Source organism: Oreochromis aureus, linkage group 12 (genome assembly GCF_013358895.1).
Source record: "Oreochromis aureus strain Israel breed Guangdong linkage group 12, ZZ_aureus, whole genome shotgun sequence".
In the NCBI taxonomy this organism is placed as follows: Eukaryota; Metazoa; Chordata; class Actinopteri; order Cichliformes; family Cichlidae; genus Oreochromis; species Oreochromis aureus.
Genome location: NC_052953.1, coordinates 19,493,589 through 19,510,399, shown reverse-complemented (window position 1 = coordinate 19,510,399; position 16,811 = coordinate 19,493,589). Strand labels below are relative to the sequence as shown.

General features: G+C 39.6%; 2 protein-coding genes across 5 annotated transcripts in view; both read right to left on the bottom strand.

Annotated features, from left to right (window-relative positions):
• Positions 1–2,481, bottom strand: part of ebf2 (EBF transcription factor 2) — a 28,366-nt gene extending 25,885 nt beyond the window's left edge. Inside the window, exons 1-2 of the mRNA XM_031755336.2 lie at positions 1,890–2,481; positions 66–222 (exon numbers count right to left, since the gene is read on the bottom strand). Coding sequence (XP_031611196.1) covers positions 66–222; positions 1,890–2,023 — 291 coding nt within the window. The 5' untranslated portion in view covers positions 2,024–2,481. The remainder of the gene's footprint in view (positions 1–65; positions 223–1,889) is intronic.
• Positions 2,482–6,137: 3,656 nt separating this feature from the next.
• On the bottom strand, positions 6,138–12,460 carry LOC116332386 (eosinophil peroxidase-like). Of its 4 annotated transcripts, none has more exons than XM_031755324.2 (16): positions 12,028–12,460; positions 11,586–11,793; positions 11,379–11,447; positions 11,029–11,113; positions 10,734–10,906; positions 10,503–10,635; positions 10,236–10,365; positions 9,918–10,124; positions 9,465–9,828; positions 9,210–9,370; positions 8,867–9,125; positions 8,619–8,789; positions 7,918–8,155; positions 7,615–7,814; positions 7,406–7,447; positions 6,138–7,280 (listed from the first exon to the last, which is right to left on the bottom strand). In XM_031755324.2, exons 2-16 carry the CDS (start codon positions 11,716–11,718, stop codon positions 6,862–6,864), a joined length of 2,784 nt encoding a protein of 927 aa, XP_031611184.1. In that variant the 5' UTR covers positions 11,719–11,793; positions 12,028–12,460; the 3' UTR covers positions 6,138–6,861. The 4 variants fall into 4 exon arrangements, with proteins under 4 accessions (XP_031611184.1, XP_031611185.1, XP_031611186.1 ...); XM_031755325.2 differs by having other exon boundaries at positions 6,138–7,274; XM_031755326.2 differs by having other exon boundaries at positions 11,603–11,793.
• Positions 12,461–16,811: the final 4,351 nt, after the last annotated feature.

Genomic DNA, 16,811 nt, shown 5'->3' with positions numbered 1-16,811 from the left:
ACACGTTAAATATTAAAAGTCGATGTAGAATTGACATCTCTCAGCTTTCGGGAACAGTCACACACCTTTTCGTGCTCCACAAAGTCTACAAACGCAGTCCTCTCCACTTCCACAGGTTGGCCGTGTCTGTCGTAGAGCGCCAGGACAAAGTGGAAAAAGTTGGACTTTCGGAGATTTGAGGGCGGTTGCTTCTCGAAATGAGCTCTCGACAGGGCCACTCCACTTAGGACACAACCGGAAGAGACAGTCAGCTCACACTTATCACACTGAATATTATCATACTTTATTTAATTAAACACATTTATACCATCAAAAAGAAATACTTGTTTTCCTTTTATTAAATGACAATTTACTGGTTTTCTATTCTTATTCTTATTATTATTATTATTATAATTATTATTATTATTATTATTGATAATAATAATAATAATAATAATAATAATAATAGGGGTAATAATAATGATAATATGGACAACGAAACACAACAAGCATGTTAACAAACTAAACTAAAACACTTTTCTCTATTTGCAATTAATCTTGAAAGTTAAATTAAAATAGATTAAATGCAACAATAACTTACTATCACTTGAATTAATTAAAAGATTAAAATATTAAAAGCATATTTATCATCGTGCATTTTTTTCTTCAGTCTTTCTTTGATCCATACATTAATTATAAATTATTAGCATAAGCCAAAAAAAATAAAATAACTAAACTGATGGATAATTTTGCATAGATTTGACCCTTCAAGGAGAACCAAATATGGACTACAAAAAAAACAGAAAAAACGTCATTATAAGCCAAACTTACTCAAACTTTTTTTTTTCTTTTAACTTGAAAATTGAAAAGTGTCGACGTCTTGTTTGAGTGAAAAATGTGTCGATGGCGGAGCATCATAGTTAAAATATACATTAGGACACTGAGTGTTTAATTAACACGGATTAAAGATTTGGACAAGTGAAACGCTTGTTTGAATTCATCTTAATAAAAAAAGAGACTGTTATGAATCTGCGGGCTGGTTCAGAGGAGGTTTGACTGTTTGTTAAATGTTTCTGTAATTTTAATTTTGTCTGAAAAAGACCACAAATCACACTCGAGTGCACTTTAGATTTTGTCTTGACAACTTCAGTTTTTGTTTCTAGTTGAACAAAAAAAGGGTCGATTAAAAAACGAACAGCCAGTTACCATCTGCTTAAAGAAATCACTAAAATACTTAAAAAATGCTTTAAAAAATTCTTCAACATTACATTACAATACGGTTTGTGTGTTGTAAATATATTTATATATATTAATTAATAAATGTGTGCAGAGGCTGACTGAACATCTACGGAAGAGTAAAAAACAAGTAGAAGAAAGAGCAAACAGTGGAAAATCTGTCATTTCTGTTTTTTAAAATCAGAGCTGTAAAGTTTGTGGCAGGTGACGATGAAGTTGCCTTTAAGCTGAAGCTAAAGCTGCTCTGGGAAAAATATGTATTTCGTTTTAGTCACAAACAGCTTTAACAGTGATCTCCGCTATTGTGAACGAAAACTGATGACGTTATTAAATGCCTCTTGCCTTTTTGTACAAATAAATAATTGTTAGCTGTTTTGCGTTTGGGGCAAGTTTTATTATCATTTCAAGCATAATGACAAATGTTTGTTGTTATTTTTTTCGTCACTTTTAAGGATTTTGCAACAAGTAGTTTTCAGCTCTTTTCTCAAAGGTTGACTCTTAACCTTAAAATAATAATAATAATAATAATAATAATAATAATAATAATAATAATAATAATAATAATAATAAATATAAAGATGTCTCCATCATGAACAGTCAAACAAGCCTGGGCGTATCAGATGAGAGGATGGTGAGAACCTGAAGTCAGCAGATCAGATGAGTTCGTTCTGTACCTTTGCGCTGCGACGTTCGCATCCACAACCCCAACATTGCGCACCCACGACCGGACTGGATCCATCTCCTCTCCAAGACCTCTTTCTTTTAATCCGCTTGCTTCACGAATCAAATGTTCCTGGATTCCAAACATTTACACCCTGCTCCGATCGTCTGGTAACACTTTCTTGAAGCAGTTAAAAAAAACACTGAGCTGGGCAGCTAAAGCACTTTGGCACACAAGAAAAGGTCCACTTCAAGGCGCTGCGCTCCTCCAAAGCGCCACAAACGAACTGAGCATTTACAGAGCTTTGTGGGGGAAAAGAAGTAACCGACGCTGTGTGATTTTTCAGGGGCGTCTCGTTAAAAAGCCGAAATGACTTTCTTTTATGGTTCAAATGATGATAGTAAACATATCCTTCCACTGATGTGAAGCATTGTCCAAGTGCACATCTCCACCGTCGGTCCGAACGGGCTCTGTGCGTTCAGCTCCGCAGATATCCGGGAGCGAGTCTCGAAATATTCTTCATAATATGAGTGTGCAAAAAGTCTTCCTTTGTCACAGGGCCAAATCGAATCAAACCAGTTGATCCGAGGGCCAGGAAGCTTGTAGCGAACGACTGTGTTGAAGCATGAATGAGACCCTCAGCTGGGATGGGGCGTGGAGGAGGGGCCTCGGTGCCATATGGGATCGTTGAAATGGGTGCTCTCATTGGTGCAAAGTGCATCCCTTGTTTGGTCTGCTGCCAGATTCAGCATCCAACCTGTGACTCCAGCAGCAAACTTTTTTAAACACAGAGAAGTTTCCCTAAATAAAAAAAACAAAACAAAACACACAAAAAACATTTATAATGTTGTAACGTTATAACGTTGTGAAATTAAGAATTTAGTGTGTATACTATATTTCACGTTTTTTTCTTAATGTGTGTGCGGCAGAAGTAGGGTGTAGTCATTAAAACCTTTTATTAAAAGGTACGTGAAAGGTTACGTTAGGGGAAAAAAAAAACTTTGGTCACTTTAAGAATTTCTGGGCGCTTTTGTGTATTTAAAAAACAAATACTGGCGTTTGGTTTCAGATTGTCTTGTACATGCTGCGCAGCTCCTGCCCTCAAAAGCCCGTACAGCCAGTTCTGTTTGGTCTATTCATTCAAGTCAACATTTAACACAAGTGCGCTCTCGACAGGCACGCATTCAGCAGCTCGACCGTCTGCTCCTTTGAACGCGGTGATTCCGCTGAGGACGCATCGCATCAGTGTCAGCCGCAACAATGGCCGTCTGGTTGGTCCATCAATCTCCGCCAGCAGCCGACGAAGCTGCACTCTGATTGGCGTTTGGAGCGCTGCCTGACAGTGCCCGAAATGAGTTCTCTTAATCAATATGACAGACTGCCTCAACAAATCCAACCCAGTCATGAGACCCGTTGCAAATAATGCTGTTAACAAACATGATTACCATTACATGAACTTACGAGTTTTGAGAGTCTGACAAAGTTTCCTTTGCTGCTCCATCTGATGATTTCGTTACTGAGAGGCTCATATTAAAGAAACCGAGCACAGTGCTGATGGGTTCATTTTACCATTTGTGTTTTCTGATCTGTTATTACTTTCATTAAAGTCAAATTTGGGTTGTATGTCCAATGCATTTGGGTTACATTTGGGGGGGAATAAAATTAATTTCCGCTTCCATTCGTCTGGCTATGAAAGGGAAAGTCTCCCCCCCAACGCGGGTTCTCTGCCCCTTACCGAGACTATTGTCTCTATGTGGAGTTTGTGCGCCTGGACAATGAATGTAAATCTCGCCCCTTGGATCGCGCCTCAGCTCACCATCTGCCAGCGCGGGACAAAGTCAGATGTTCCCCCAATTATGAAAGCAATCTTGGGGAATCCTGCTGCCGTCTCCCTCACACACTTTTCCTAAAATGACTGACAGCTCTACTTAACCCTAAAACCATGACAAAATCTATACATGATGACACAGAGGCGAAAGATAAAATTCCTGTAGATCTCAAGGAAACGACAAAGATGTGCTCTTCAAATTTTAAGATGTAGATTGTATGGAATTAATGTTTTGTTGTATGTGTGTGTGTGTGGGGGTAACTATCTATTTGTTTACCATTTAAATGAAAAGTTTTTACAGTTCCTCTGGTGTAAGTGCTACAGAATTTGTCATCGTGATGGGCCATGTGTAATGTTAAGCAGGGCAAGAGGATGACACCACAAAGCTCTTCTGTGAAAATCCTCTACATGTGCATGGAGTCAATGAAGAATCCACAGAAATACTTTAAAACTATTTATTGTATCATTGACTCTTTTAAGAAAACAGATTTTTAACTATAATTGAGGAAAAAAGTTCCCCCAAAATAAATGCAAAACAAATAGAGAAAAATAACTTAAATTACTGTACAGGAGTATTGTGGATTATAATTTAATGTTCATGGTTTTAGGCTTTTGTGCACCTTGAGAATTGAAAAGAGGAAAAAGACCATGCAGATCAGTAACCGAAATCTTCCTATGTAACCTGTGTGTTTAGGGGTTCGTCCAGTATTGACTTGTCCGGCCTGCCCCGACTCTTCAGCCCCGCAGGTGCGAGAGGCTCGGCCGCGATCATCGCAACCCGCAAGACTTTCTAAATGTGTGGCTTTTGTAATTCGTTGAAGCAGGGAGCCGGAGCGAGAATGGGGGATTAGTCAGACCGCAAACGTCTTTCTAATCAATTTAACCCACCGAGACTGTCAGGCCGTGCGTTTTAGGGAGGAGCAGGGGAGAGGTCTGGAGAGGGTGGGGGGATTGGTGACTGCTAAACCAAACAATGGGGTATCGTGTGCCGTTCGTCCTCCCCAGAATTCCCCTGCTCCCATGGGACAACCAAATCCACTCTGCACTGATGGCACCGTGTCCGCTGAGGGCAGGAGGGGCGTGGCTTGTGCGTAAGGGGGAGTCGCAGACGCAGCAGCTGGTTTCCGTCCCCCCTCTCCACTGTGCAGAAAACAACAGAGCTAATGCGACCCTCCACGTCCCTAATCGATCGCTATATATTTGTTTATTTATTTAGGAAAGGACGCAGATCCCCGGGGGAAGTGTCGGCATCTGCAATTGAGGCCGGGTGGCCGCTTTTCTTTCCTTAGGATGAAAGCATCATCACCCAGCTAAAGTTTCCCCAAACATTCGGATTAAGTTCTGTTTAGGTTTGTATATAGAATAAAAAATTGCAAGCCAAATGGAAAACAGTGATTGGTCCATAACTACTTTCAATAGCGCAGAGAAAACTGGCTGTTTGTGCGAGAGGATCTGAATAAATCCCCACATGACTGTTTTAGGCTGTTTGATCAAAATGGGTTTTTACTGCAAAGTGGCTTCATGATATCAGTGCAGTTAACATCTGCTCAACACATTACTGCAAAATTTTCACCTCAACGCAGATGTTTTGACTTTTAATAGCACAAAATGCACGGGTGTTGCATTTACGCTATTTTACTTTCGGTCATTAAAGTGTAAAATATGCTTCCTTTGAAAGTAAAAAACAAACAAACAAACAAACAAACAAAACAAAACAAAAGAACGGTTCCAAACCTTTGCGATAAAGTAAATGTAAAACAAATGATCAAAAAATGCTTTTAAACTCTCAATCTCAAAGTGCTGAAGTGCTTTATGTAAATTAACTCGATAACGTACCTCCTATTTAAAATTTGATTTGAGTTCTTTATTTGAGAAATTTGGTACTTGTTGTCAGGCTGCAAAAATTCTGACATGAACTTATAAAAGAAAACCCCTTTTTGAATGCGGACCACTTCATGGGAGCGTGAGTTTATAATCTGTAATAGTTTAGATAATTTATTTTTACATTAAGAGAAACTTGGCTTTGGAAAGGATTTACCAACTACTGAAACACGGGGATGAATACCACCAGAATATACTTTACATTGGCTTTCGCTTTAATCATCTTTGAAAGATCAATCTGCTTTGTTTCTTTGATCTAATGAAACTATCACAAACTTTCAAACTGTTTAAAAGAAACATTAAACGAAATTAAGTGTTTTGTTTTAAAAAAAAAAATCATCAATCTTCATGCTGATTCTTGAGTTAAAATAACTCAAGAATCAGCATAATCACAACGTTCTAGTAAAGTCAGTGAATTTGATCCACGTGGTTGCGCGTCTGCCTAATTTCCTGTGATTTAAAAGCCTCTACGACAACGCCATCTCCTGGTCTGCATGGAGCATTCAGCTCTCACTTTCAGAGTTGGAGGGATCAAAAGAAAACATCGAGTTGCTCATTTTCATTTTCATTTATTAGGAATTGAAATTAATGCATTAATTCAAAAATCTTTGAAATATTTCTTATACGATTTAGGAAAAGGATGCAAAGCAATACATCTTCAGGAATTTAAAAGACAAGATTGAACAAATCATTCACGATTAAAATGAATCTTCACAACGAACTTCTTCATCCCTTTTTGCAAGCGCAGGTATCAGTGGATTGTACATATTTCTTCATTAAATGAAAATCTTTAAAACATTTAAAGAGTGTAACATATTAACCTCAGCATGTTTCAGTTGTTTTATCTTTAACCTCCTAATACCCGAACTCTTTCATTTTAAATTTCTCTTTGCTATTTGGGATTTGTAGTGTCACAACTGAACTCTTTATTTGGTGTCTGAACACAGCAGCATTTTTCCTCAGTACAAAAACAAAATGAGAAACAACAATTGTGCCTCTTTGAGCAATATGGCTCATTTGAAAGCCATTTGAAAGAGCAAAATTTAGTGTTGTGGTCTAGACAACCCAAAATCTGATGTCCCCATATGGAGACGCCAGGTCAAGGAGGTTAAGGGATTTAAATTGGGATCACTTTAATCTTAGTAACCTACAAAATGATTATAACAGTCATAATTATCATAACCTAAAGGCAGCCTTTTAAAAGGTGCAAGTTAAACAAAAGACATGCAAAAAAAACTGGGCATTGTTGTGAGGATGCTGTCTATTAGTAAACATCCTACACTTCAAATAGCAGATGCCCGTTGAAGTAGCTGTTACTAGTGATGCCATTGGCACTGTTTTGAGCAACCAGCCAGACCTTGTCACCACTCTCAAGCTGAACATAAATGCTTCCACTGGCCATCAGGTAACCGCTATGCTTTGTGGTGTATGAATGAAGAATCCGCTTCCCGTTGCGCACCAGATCCACACTGGCAGACTTCTGGTAGATCGTAAGGCTGAACTCAAACTCATAAACACCCGGGGTCTCACATGTAAAGATCCCATTCTCAGTGTTGTAGCTGTTCTGTCCGTTGTAGATCACGTCATGGAAAATGATTGGATAGCCAGCTTTGGGGGAGTTGCTGCCAAGTCGCATTGAGAAAGCAATGTTCTGTTGGTTGTCAGTGGGGGTAGGGGTATAAGGTGCTTCTGTTTCTGAAAAATAACATAAGTGCTATTATAACAAAATAACCTGTAAACTTGAATATAAGCTACATGTAATACTTTAATATAAAATTGTACATGCATGGACAATATAGAACAATAAGTGAGAGGTTTACCTGGAGATTCATATGAACCTGAAGATTCATTTGAATCTAAATCTGGAAAAAAAAAAAAAAAGGTAAACATCAGTATGTCCAAAATCCCTTAAGAGTAGCTTAAAGTGCTTCACTGATTACCGACATGCAGTGATAAGCAAAAATAATTATTTCTTAAATAATCCAATGTCACTGACTGTCTGGAGTCTAATTTCACATCATGAACTCACCACCCTCCTTCCATGGACTGAGGTCAAAGTGAGGGATGTTATCGCACTGGGTGTAGCCATACCCTCGAGGCCGGTACAGGAAGGGGTTTTCAGGGACTTCAGTGATACCAGTGTTGTCACAGATTATACGAGCCATTGATGTTTGCCTCAGTGACTGTTTCTGAGCCTCAGTGAAGACTCCATCATTCTCCCACCAAAGTCTGAAATGGGACAACGTTTAAAGTTTAAAGACCAAATCCAACAGTAAGGCTAACACAGCCCCCTGAGCCTCAACAGTGTTCGCTTTGTTTTCCTTCTGCTTACCTGTCTCCCTGACGGATCTTTTGGAACTGAGTTGAGATCAAGCAGGCAAACAGAGGTCCCACTCGTCCTCCATGGACAAACGGCTCTGACACACCTCCAAGCCACACATCAATGTTGTCAGGGGTGCCATAGAGATTCAGCAGCCTCTGTGCCAGATCTGTATTGTTCAGCACTTCAGCCAGCTCCTCAAGAGTTTGTGGCTCCGACAGTCCACAGAACCTACGCCACTTGTTGTAGCCTGAAAAGGATTGAGCACAGTTTAGGACAGTTCATCTTCTATGCATGTTAATCAGAGGCCTTGAATGTTTAAGCAAACTTAATGATATTAATTAGTCAAAAAAATCTATCAAAATGTGTTTGTATAGTACTTTCCATGCAAGGTAGAGTAGCTTAAAGTCCTTCACTGATTACTGACATGCAATGATAGGAATTTTTTTAAGAAAAAAATGAAATTGCAAAGTTTCATTAACAATAGAAGTACAAATAACATGAATAATATATAATTAGCTAAATAACTCTAAGTAAAACAAATACCTAAAAATAACATAAAGAAAGAAAATAAAGATTATTTAGCAAGTAATGTCTATCAAACAAACTCAATCAAACGAATCAGAAAAGTAGGTTCATGGTTTATATTTAAGGACTGCAGTTCTCTCTTGTCAGATTGAATACACTTATATGTATAAAGATTAAACAAATACCAGGGATTCCGTGGTCTCTTCCTCTCTGCATGTTCAGTGAACCCAGATCCAGTGCCACCCTGGAGGAGAACTTAAACAGCCTGTCTGTCAGCTCCTCAGTCATCATGTGCTGCTGAGTGTTCAGTTTGGCCGGGCGACCCACTAGCCCTCTCATGACAGGGTCCACACCACCTGAGAAACACACAAAATCCTTTCAGTTTTGAAAATCCTCGATGATAGGCCTGAGAAGTTAAATATTTCGGCTCTACCTTCAAAGATGATTCTCCATGATGTGAAGAAGTTTTTGTGCAGCAGTTCGCTGGGGTATTGAGGATGCTCCTCGTACTGCTCATCAAGACGGAAAATGAAAGGCTGAATCATCAGGTGAGCAAAACGGAAGGCAGCTACGGCAAATACATTGGCGATCCCGGGATTCACGTCTTCATCATAGCCAGGGTAGGTGGACAGCTGCTTTGCAATGTAGTCTGGACCAACAATGTGATGTAAGAAGTCTCTGAATGTCATCACCTAAACGACCAAAAAGAAACTCAGCAGTGTAATTGAATAATGAGTGTAATTAAAATACTTCAGGTAGTCTAGCTCCTCACAAACCTGCAGATAGGCACCCACGATCTTGCGAGCCTCCTGGTAGAGTCTCTCTCCATCCCACTGTGGATTGAGACAGGCCAGAGCACGTGCCAGTCGGTTGTGTTCACGTAACAGGACAGTGTGCAGAGCGGCCAGTGCGGTGTTCTCAGTGGAGCGATCGTCACCTTAAAATCACATGATATTAGAGCGGAAAAAACAAGTCTTGTTGGCTGTGTGCACTTTAGAGATTTGAAAGTCAGTGTATTTGATGGTACTCACCAGCGAAAAAGCAAGGCACCTCCACCGCATTTGAGGTATTCGTAATGCGAGCTCGAGTGGCACACATGTTGGTACCCATAGAGCTGAAGGGCAGAAGCTCACGGCCGGTATCATTAAAAATTTCATTGACCCTCAAAAGACCCTTATCTGAGGTGAGGTCCCGGAGGGAGCGAGCTTTGGCTTCGTCTGAGCCGTAGACTTCACCTGCATCGAGGAAGGACGTGAGAGTGTTTATCTGTTCGCGGACTGTGCTTGCACCGAAGTTGAAGCCAGTGTTTCCAGAGCCACAAGCTGGTGCTGAGCGGGTGAAAGGAATGCACTCATCCTCTGAATTACTGCCGAACCGGGGGTCATTTTCAGGAATCTGTTTGGAAGACAAGACACACTCAGCATTCACTCTGCATGCATTTGAATGCAAATATGTATTTCCCTGAGTAATGCAGTGGCACTAACGTCAATGGGGAAGCAGGGGTCTCTGCGCGTGCAAGTCTTTCCACAGTTGATGCCGTCACTGAATGAAGCAATGGAAGGAGAAGTAGGAGTGAAGGTCAGGTCATGATCAGTGAACTGGCCAAAGATTGTCACCAGGAAAGTGTAGAGTGGATCACTCTGCACGTCAGCGGTAGGTGTTGGCAAAATGCGGTTGGACACTTCTCTAACCTGTGTATGAGGATGTAGAAAATGAGCTCTGTGTAGAAAGGCTTCATGCACATATTTCTTTAGAGCATTTTGCAGTGTGCCCAATAAAGATGAAATTCTAAAGTGTCTTACCAGGGGAAGAATGTGATCGTTCACTGCTTGATCACGGGTCCAGCCTCTAGGTGTAGAAGTGCCATCCTCATACTCAGCAGGGAGCCAGCGGAGAAAAGGTGTATTGGAGGCTCCCCAGCGGGTGTTTCTCCTACATAAGAGAAGCAGATACACTATATTGTATAAAGGTAAACAACATCCAACAAAAGACCTCACCCAAGTCCCAAATTATAGGCATCACTGTCAGCACAAAATGGGAATTAATTATTCTGGAAATGATTGCCTCACCTGTTGTTGCACACACTGCTTGCAGTGCGATATGTGTGCAAGTTTTGAGTTGTCCCACAAGAAGGGATGCGATGACGTGGAGAGCAGCCTGTCAGATCAATGAGGGCCTGTAGGTTTTCCTTAGAGATCAAATCTGAATACGATAGACGATGAAAATTAATTAGCTTTAACATTTAAGTAAAATGGAAAATTTAACAATTGAAATTTAAATGAACATTTTTAAATACACACCTGTGGCATTGATGGAGCGCTTGTGACGCTTTTCAAGACTTTCGGTGATCATTTGCAAAGAAGTAGCCAGGTAATCAGCAGAGCGCACAGCAATGCGGGATACTCCTCTGGGCTGCTTCATTAGCCGCACAACATCAGCGTAATGTGCGTTTCTTCTCACGCGATCCAAGCTCCTGTGATGAGGAATTCATATTTGTTAAAGTTTCAAGTAGGATACCTTGAAAAACACTTCCATCAAAACCATCGGTTCAGGGTCTGAAGATTTAGCTGTAGTTTAAGAGGTCTGGAGACTCACTGTTGCCTTGAATAACGATAGGCTGCATCCACCTTTGCCTTTGCTGCCATCACAGTGTTTTCAATGAAGCTCTGACTCAAATGTGCTGATAAAAGAGAAAATGTTTGCTTTTATTCACTCCTTGCTTCACTGACTGCAAGATACTTCGCTCATTGCATGAAAATGTTTGTTACACACAGATTTAAATGTAGAAGAGAAGAAGAAGCATAAAACTTTTACATGTCTTTGACATCTCATAAATTAATTCGAAAATATCTAAGGTAAATGGTAGAACCATTTGATCATTTCACTTGAGTGAGGAATGCATCAAACGTTATATGCCGCTGTCAGAATACGGAGGTAGTACTCACCTTCATTGACCTGGCATTGCAAGCACAGGTACAGGCCCACAGCCAGAAGGCACAGAAACCGATTCATCTCTAAGAAAAAAAAGTAAAATAAAATGTAAATAAAATATATATATAGTAAAATCAGGTAGGTGTGTGTGTGTGTGTGTGTGTGTGTGTGTGTGTGTGTGTGTGTGTGTGTGTGTGTGTGTGTGTGTACAAGAAATGTACCCGCGATAGAACTGAACCTTCTGTATTCTGATGTCCTATTGCATCCACCAGCAGCTGTCAGAAGTCTGTGCTGCTCAGAGTAACGCAGGTGTTTTATAGGGCCAGTGGACAAGTATGTCATCCTACGCAACATCTGCAGGCAGGAATTTTGCTCGGAATCTTCTCGCTCTTACTTCCTGCCCGTCACCCTTATAGACAGGTCTTCCTCCTTTGTTTAGTCATGGTATTAAAGAGAAAGAACAACATTTTCAAAATAATACAAAATATAAAAGGTTTTGAATAAAACGAGGGAGAAAAATCTCACAAATAATTGTCTTTACTTTTTTAATTCGTACAATTGTTTGTGTCTCTATTAATTAATTTTTGAGAGAACACAAGATATCATCATAAGTGTTGTATTATCATGGATACACAGATTGTAGTACACCATTTATTCTCTCACCTCAGTCCTTACACTTAGGTGAGGCTGTTTTTACCAAACCAAAAAAGATGATCATATTTGCATATCGCTGCACAAAATGCACGATTTCTGTTCTGTAACATGTATGTAACAAGTGTCACCTGGCAGTTTGTTGCTCTCTGCCAGGTGATTGGCTGAAAGAGCTGTGAAAAGGTAGTGGGTGTGTGGGGTGAAGTCAGTGCTCTTCTGTGGAAGAAACCAGAGGCAATTAATTCACTCGGGTGCGAGTGGGTATACTGCCGGTAAGAGACTTTTGCTGTTTTGTTTGGATCATTTGCTGGTTGTGTGTGCCTATTTTTAATGTGTCGTTGGCCTTTTTTAGTGTGACCACCAATTTTAATAGAAGAATTGATCAAGCCCTAGATCGACTGCGCGCAGGGAAACTGATCAATATTGTAGGTATATTGAGTGTTTGTTTTTAGCTTCATGATTTTAAATGGTTTCATAAAATTGGTATTTTATTGGGTAATATTTTAATTGATAATGTTGTTTGTTTTTCAGCTGTGCTGTCTCTGCTGTCCTTTTTTTGTTCTTTTGATTGATTTGTAATTTTCTTTTGGTTAGTCCGTCCAGCCGTAAAGGCGGTTATTGATTGAGAGCGAGTTGTGTAAGGGCGGACTAACCTCCCTCTTTTGTTTTTTGTTTAATTGTTTGTGCCACTTCCCTTTGTCTCCCAGATTGCAGGCCATACATGGCGCTGATTCCCAGCTAGGCTGAGACCTGAATTGTTTGCAGTGCGTTTCACGATTGCAGTGTCGCTAAGCGGGGTGTGACAGGTTGCAGTGTAATTATATTCGCACAGTGTGGTAAGTCTCATGTGCAGCTGGGATATCAGCAGGGTGTGTTGTAAGTCCTGTCTGGAGATAATGGGGCATTTGTATGTTTAATTACTGTAATAAATAAATAAATTATCAATTAAAATATTACCCAATAAAATACCAATTTTATGAAACCATTTAAAATCATGAAGCTAAAAACAAACACTCAATATACCTACAATATTGATCAGTTTCCCTGCGCGCAGTCGATCTAGGGCTTGATCAATTCTTCTATTAAAATTGGTGGTCACACTAAAAAAGGCCAACGACACATTAAAAATAGGCACACACAACCAGCAAATGATCCAAACAAAACAGCAAAAGTCTCTTACCGGCAGTATACCCACTCGCACCCGAGTGAATTAATTGCCTCTGGTTTCTTCCACAGAAGAGCACTGACTTCACCCCACACACCCACTACCTTTTCACAGCTCTTTCAGCCAATCACCTGGCAGAGAGCAACAAACTGCCAGGTGACACTTGTTACATGTAGTTTCCCATTTTTGCTTTAGGTAAAGTATAAACTTGAAACCGTTTTGTCTGCTTTTTATTTTATTTCAGTCAACGATATATTTTTACACAATTCTCGTCAAACGATGGAGTCAGATAAGCCGGCAATGACAGACAAACATTCTCCAGATTTAATGACAAGGCGCACAAACGATGAAACAATGAACAATGAAGTTACTTTGCGAATTTAAAAGGGTATTGGATATTCTTATTTTCATTTACATTCGTATTGTTTATCCTACTAGTCAATGTCCAACGCAAAGAAAATTGTGTCAAAACAAATATCTCGATGAAAACCACATTTCATGTTGCAAAATTTGCATTTTTGTGTTTTTATGTTCATTCTGTAATTGTCCAACACATGCACGGTGACTAAAAACCATCATGTACATTGATGTTGCTACACATCGGCCTACTAACTTTTCTCGTGGCCACGCAACCAAATAAGCTAAAGTAAGATGGCACAATTTCTGCAAAACTCATTTATTATCAAGGTAAATTGGAGATTGTAAATAGAGGAAAGTATATACTTTTCAAAAATGAATGTGCGCCTGTCTGTCTAAAGAAAAGAAAAGAACAGAAAAGAACAGAAAAGAAAAGAAAAGAAAGAAAAAAGCCGCCCGTCTTTGAGAATCTGTGATAATCTTAGCTTGCTGAAATTCCTCCACTGCCTGCAGGTGAGGTTACATCTCAGACAGGTAGATCGTGTCATTGAGTCAGCTCGGAACAATGCGTGTAACTGTAAACAAGGTAAGGCCATCTCCTATTGTTCAGTCTCGGGGAAGGAAGCTGCTGCCATTCATTAACTTCATTCGCAACTTTCCAGTTTACTACGTTGACAAGTGAAACGTGATTAAAATTTAATAGGCTAATAATAACTCCTACTCTTAAACAGCAATAGGTCTGTTTAATTACAATTTAATAACTACGTGGGTTACATTTTTATTTAAGTACTTTCATACTTAAGTAATTTCAAATTTATGGTTAAATAAAGCAAAGCGAATGTTCTGCCTCGGTTCCAGTGGTTATTAAGAGAGATTAGGATAAACAGCCTGATAAAGTAAAGAATTTAATAATGGTTTTAAACTAAGTCTCCCTGCTGGCACTTTGAAGGTCAAGCCGGGCTCTCATCTTAAACCCATAGCTGCATCCTTGCTGTTGTGCGGCGCGCAGTAGCCTTACTTCATTTTATTCGCTACACAATTTACCTGTCGAAATATTCACTGGCGACAGCAAAGCATGAACGTTAAAACTTTTCACAATTTGTTTAAAGAAAGTTTCTCTTGACTCATAAACAGGATGTAGAAAACATGATTTACAAATGGTTATGTCAAAAGCAAAGAAATGACTTGTTTTCCAAGGATCATTGTCACTTTTTGTGTCACTTTTATGTCACAAAAAATCCCTTTTTATATATTTGACAGACATATTCAACAAATGTAAACAAAAATGGCAAGGCAGTATTGTACAATTATTAATGTAACACATTAATGGAAAAGGGGAAAAGTTGCTTTGAATTTGCCCTGTGCTTCTTTGCAAACTGCTTTCACGCAAACATGAAAAACAAAACAAATCCATCCATCCATGTTGAACTTTCGACTGCTGTCAAAAGTCTCTAGCAAATGTGTTTCCCCTTTAGTCATCCTTGGGTGCTGTTTTGAGAAAGTGATCCATGCCTTAATTTCATCCAGGCTTTTTATTTTTGACAGTTTTTATTTGACCATTAGGCTGTCTCGGGTTTCTCAGCTGCAAAATTTGAAGCTGGTATCTTGAACCACACATGCAAGCAGGACCACATTTTACCCCTCCTGGTTTATTTGTACTGGCTTGAAGTTGTTACCTTTCCGTTTAACTTTTTGCTTTCATATGAGCAGAGTCCATTCCGGGTTTTTAGATTTAGTTTAGGAGAGCAAATGATGAACAACAATAATCAGCAAATGCATATTACCCTCCTTTGGCCATTACTGTGAGAGTTGTTCACCTGCTCTCCAAAGGGAGATACTTAGAACACATTACATAAAACTATAAGCACAAATTGGGGGGAGGTCTGTGCTGCTATCATGATAAACAAGTAAATAAATAAACTAATAATAATAGTACAGAGAGAAAAAAAGAAAAGAAAAAAAATCAGGTAACAGTGAGAATCAAGTGAAGTCAGCTCTGGTGGGGGTAATAAATTGTATCCAGTTGTTCTAAATTTCGTAGAATTTGGCCTTTTGGTTTCTTAGCAAATATGTCAATTTTTCCATCCTAAATATCTCTAGAATGATCCCAAACCAGTCCTCTAATGTAGGCTGGACTGGGCTTAACCATCTTCTAGTAATTGTTTTTTTACTTGCCACCAAAAGTAATTGTGCCAACTTAATCTCACTCTTACGCTCCAGAAAGGGGATCAGACCCATATATAAGACCTTAAAATCTAAAGGTATTTGGACATTGAAAACTGCACTTAAAGAGGTCTGAAAGCCTATCCAAAAAATTTTTAACTTGGGACAATCCCAAAAGACATGAAAGTGGTTAGCCACGGTCGAGCCGCATTGTCTCCAGCATTGCATAAGGACCCCTTTGTATCTCTCCATGTATGGTGTCTTGAAATACCTAATGATATTTTTCCAGCCATGTTCCTTCCAGCTCATAGAGCTGGATGTTGTCCACTGACAGTGCCAAATATTTTCCCATTCACCCCCAGAAATAACAATCCCTGATTCCCTTACCCATTTATCTTTGGTGTATAAAGTATTATCCTCGCTGGCACTAGAGAGAGCTTTGTATAATTTGGAGATGGATTTAGTAGGAATCGTGGTTGTGGCATTTTTCAGAATAAGGAAAAAATGCGACTCAACATCACTAAAGTCAGACAATTTGCATTCATGATCAATATATGATCTCAGCTGTAGATACCTGTGGAAATCGTATTTTGTCAAATAATGGTTATCCCGCAGGGCCTCAAATCTGAGCACAATATTTCTATGAGTAAGAGAGAGGAATGTCGTAAGGCCGTAGGATATCCATGCTTTAAAATTAGAGTCGTGTCTATTTGGGATCAAATCTGAATCAAAAGCAAACCACCTGAAAACATTTAACATTTTATATATCCCACAGATGCTAATTACCCTCTGCCAAACTTGGAGGGTGTGAGTTAGCCAGGGGTTCCCCAAGGTTTCCAGCCGACACATTAAACCCTTATCTGCCATAACAGCTTGTAGAGGGAGCCGGTCCACTAGGTTGGATTCCAGTTCCTTCCACCTAGCTGTATATGTTTCGTTGCACCAGTATAGGAGAGGGGTTATTTGAGCGGCATAATAGTAGTTCTTGAGGCAGGGGAGGCCCAATCCTCCCTTTTCCTTGGGGAGCTGTAGGGTGGCATATTTAACCCTTGGCTTTCGGCCCTGCCAGATAAATCTGGAGATCCACTTGTCCCACTCAATAAATTGATGG

What these genes read in the sequence shown, in the direction of transcription:
- LOC116332386 (XM_031755324.2), bottom strand. Translation starts at nt 11,718, where the DNA reads ATGTTGCGTAGGATGACATACTTGTCCACTGGCCCTATAAAACACCTG. An exon ending in GCGCTCCATCAATGCCACAG is followed by an intron (nt 10,636 to 10,733) that starts GTGTGTATTTAA and finishes TATCGTATTCAG; the next exon opens with ATTTGATCTCTAAGGAAAAC. An exon ending in AGCAGTGTGTGCAACAACAG is followed by an intron (nt 10,366 to 10,502) that starts GTGAGGCAATCA and finishes TCTCTTATGTAG; the next exon opens with GAGAAACACCCGCTGGGGAG.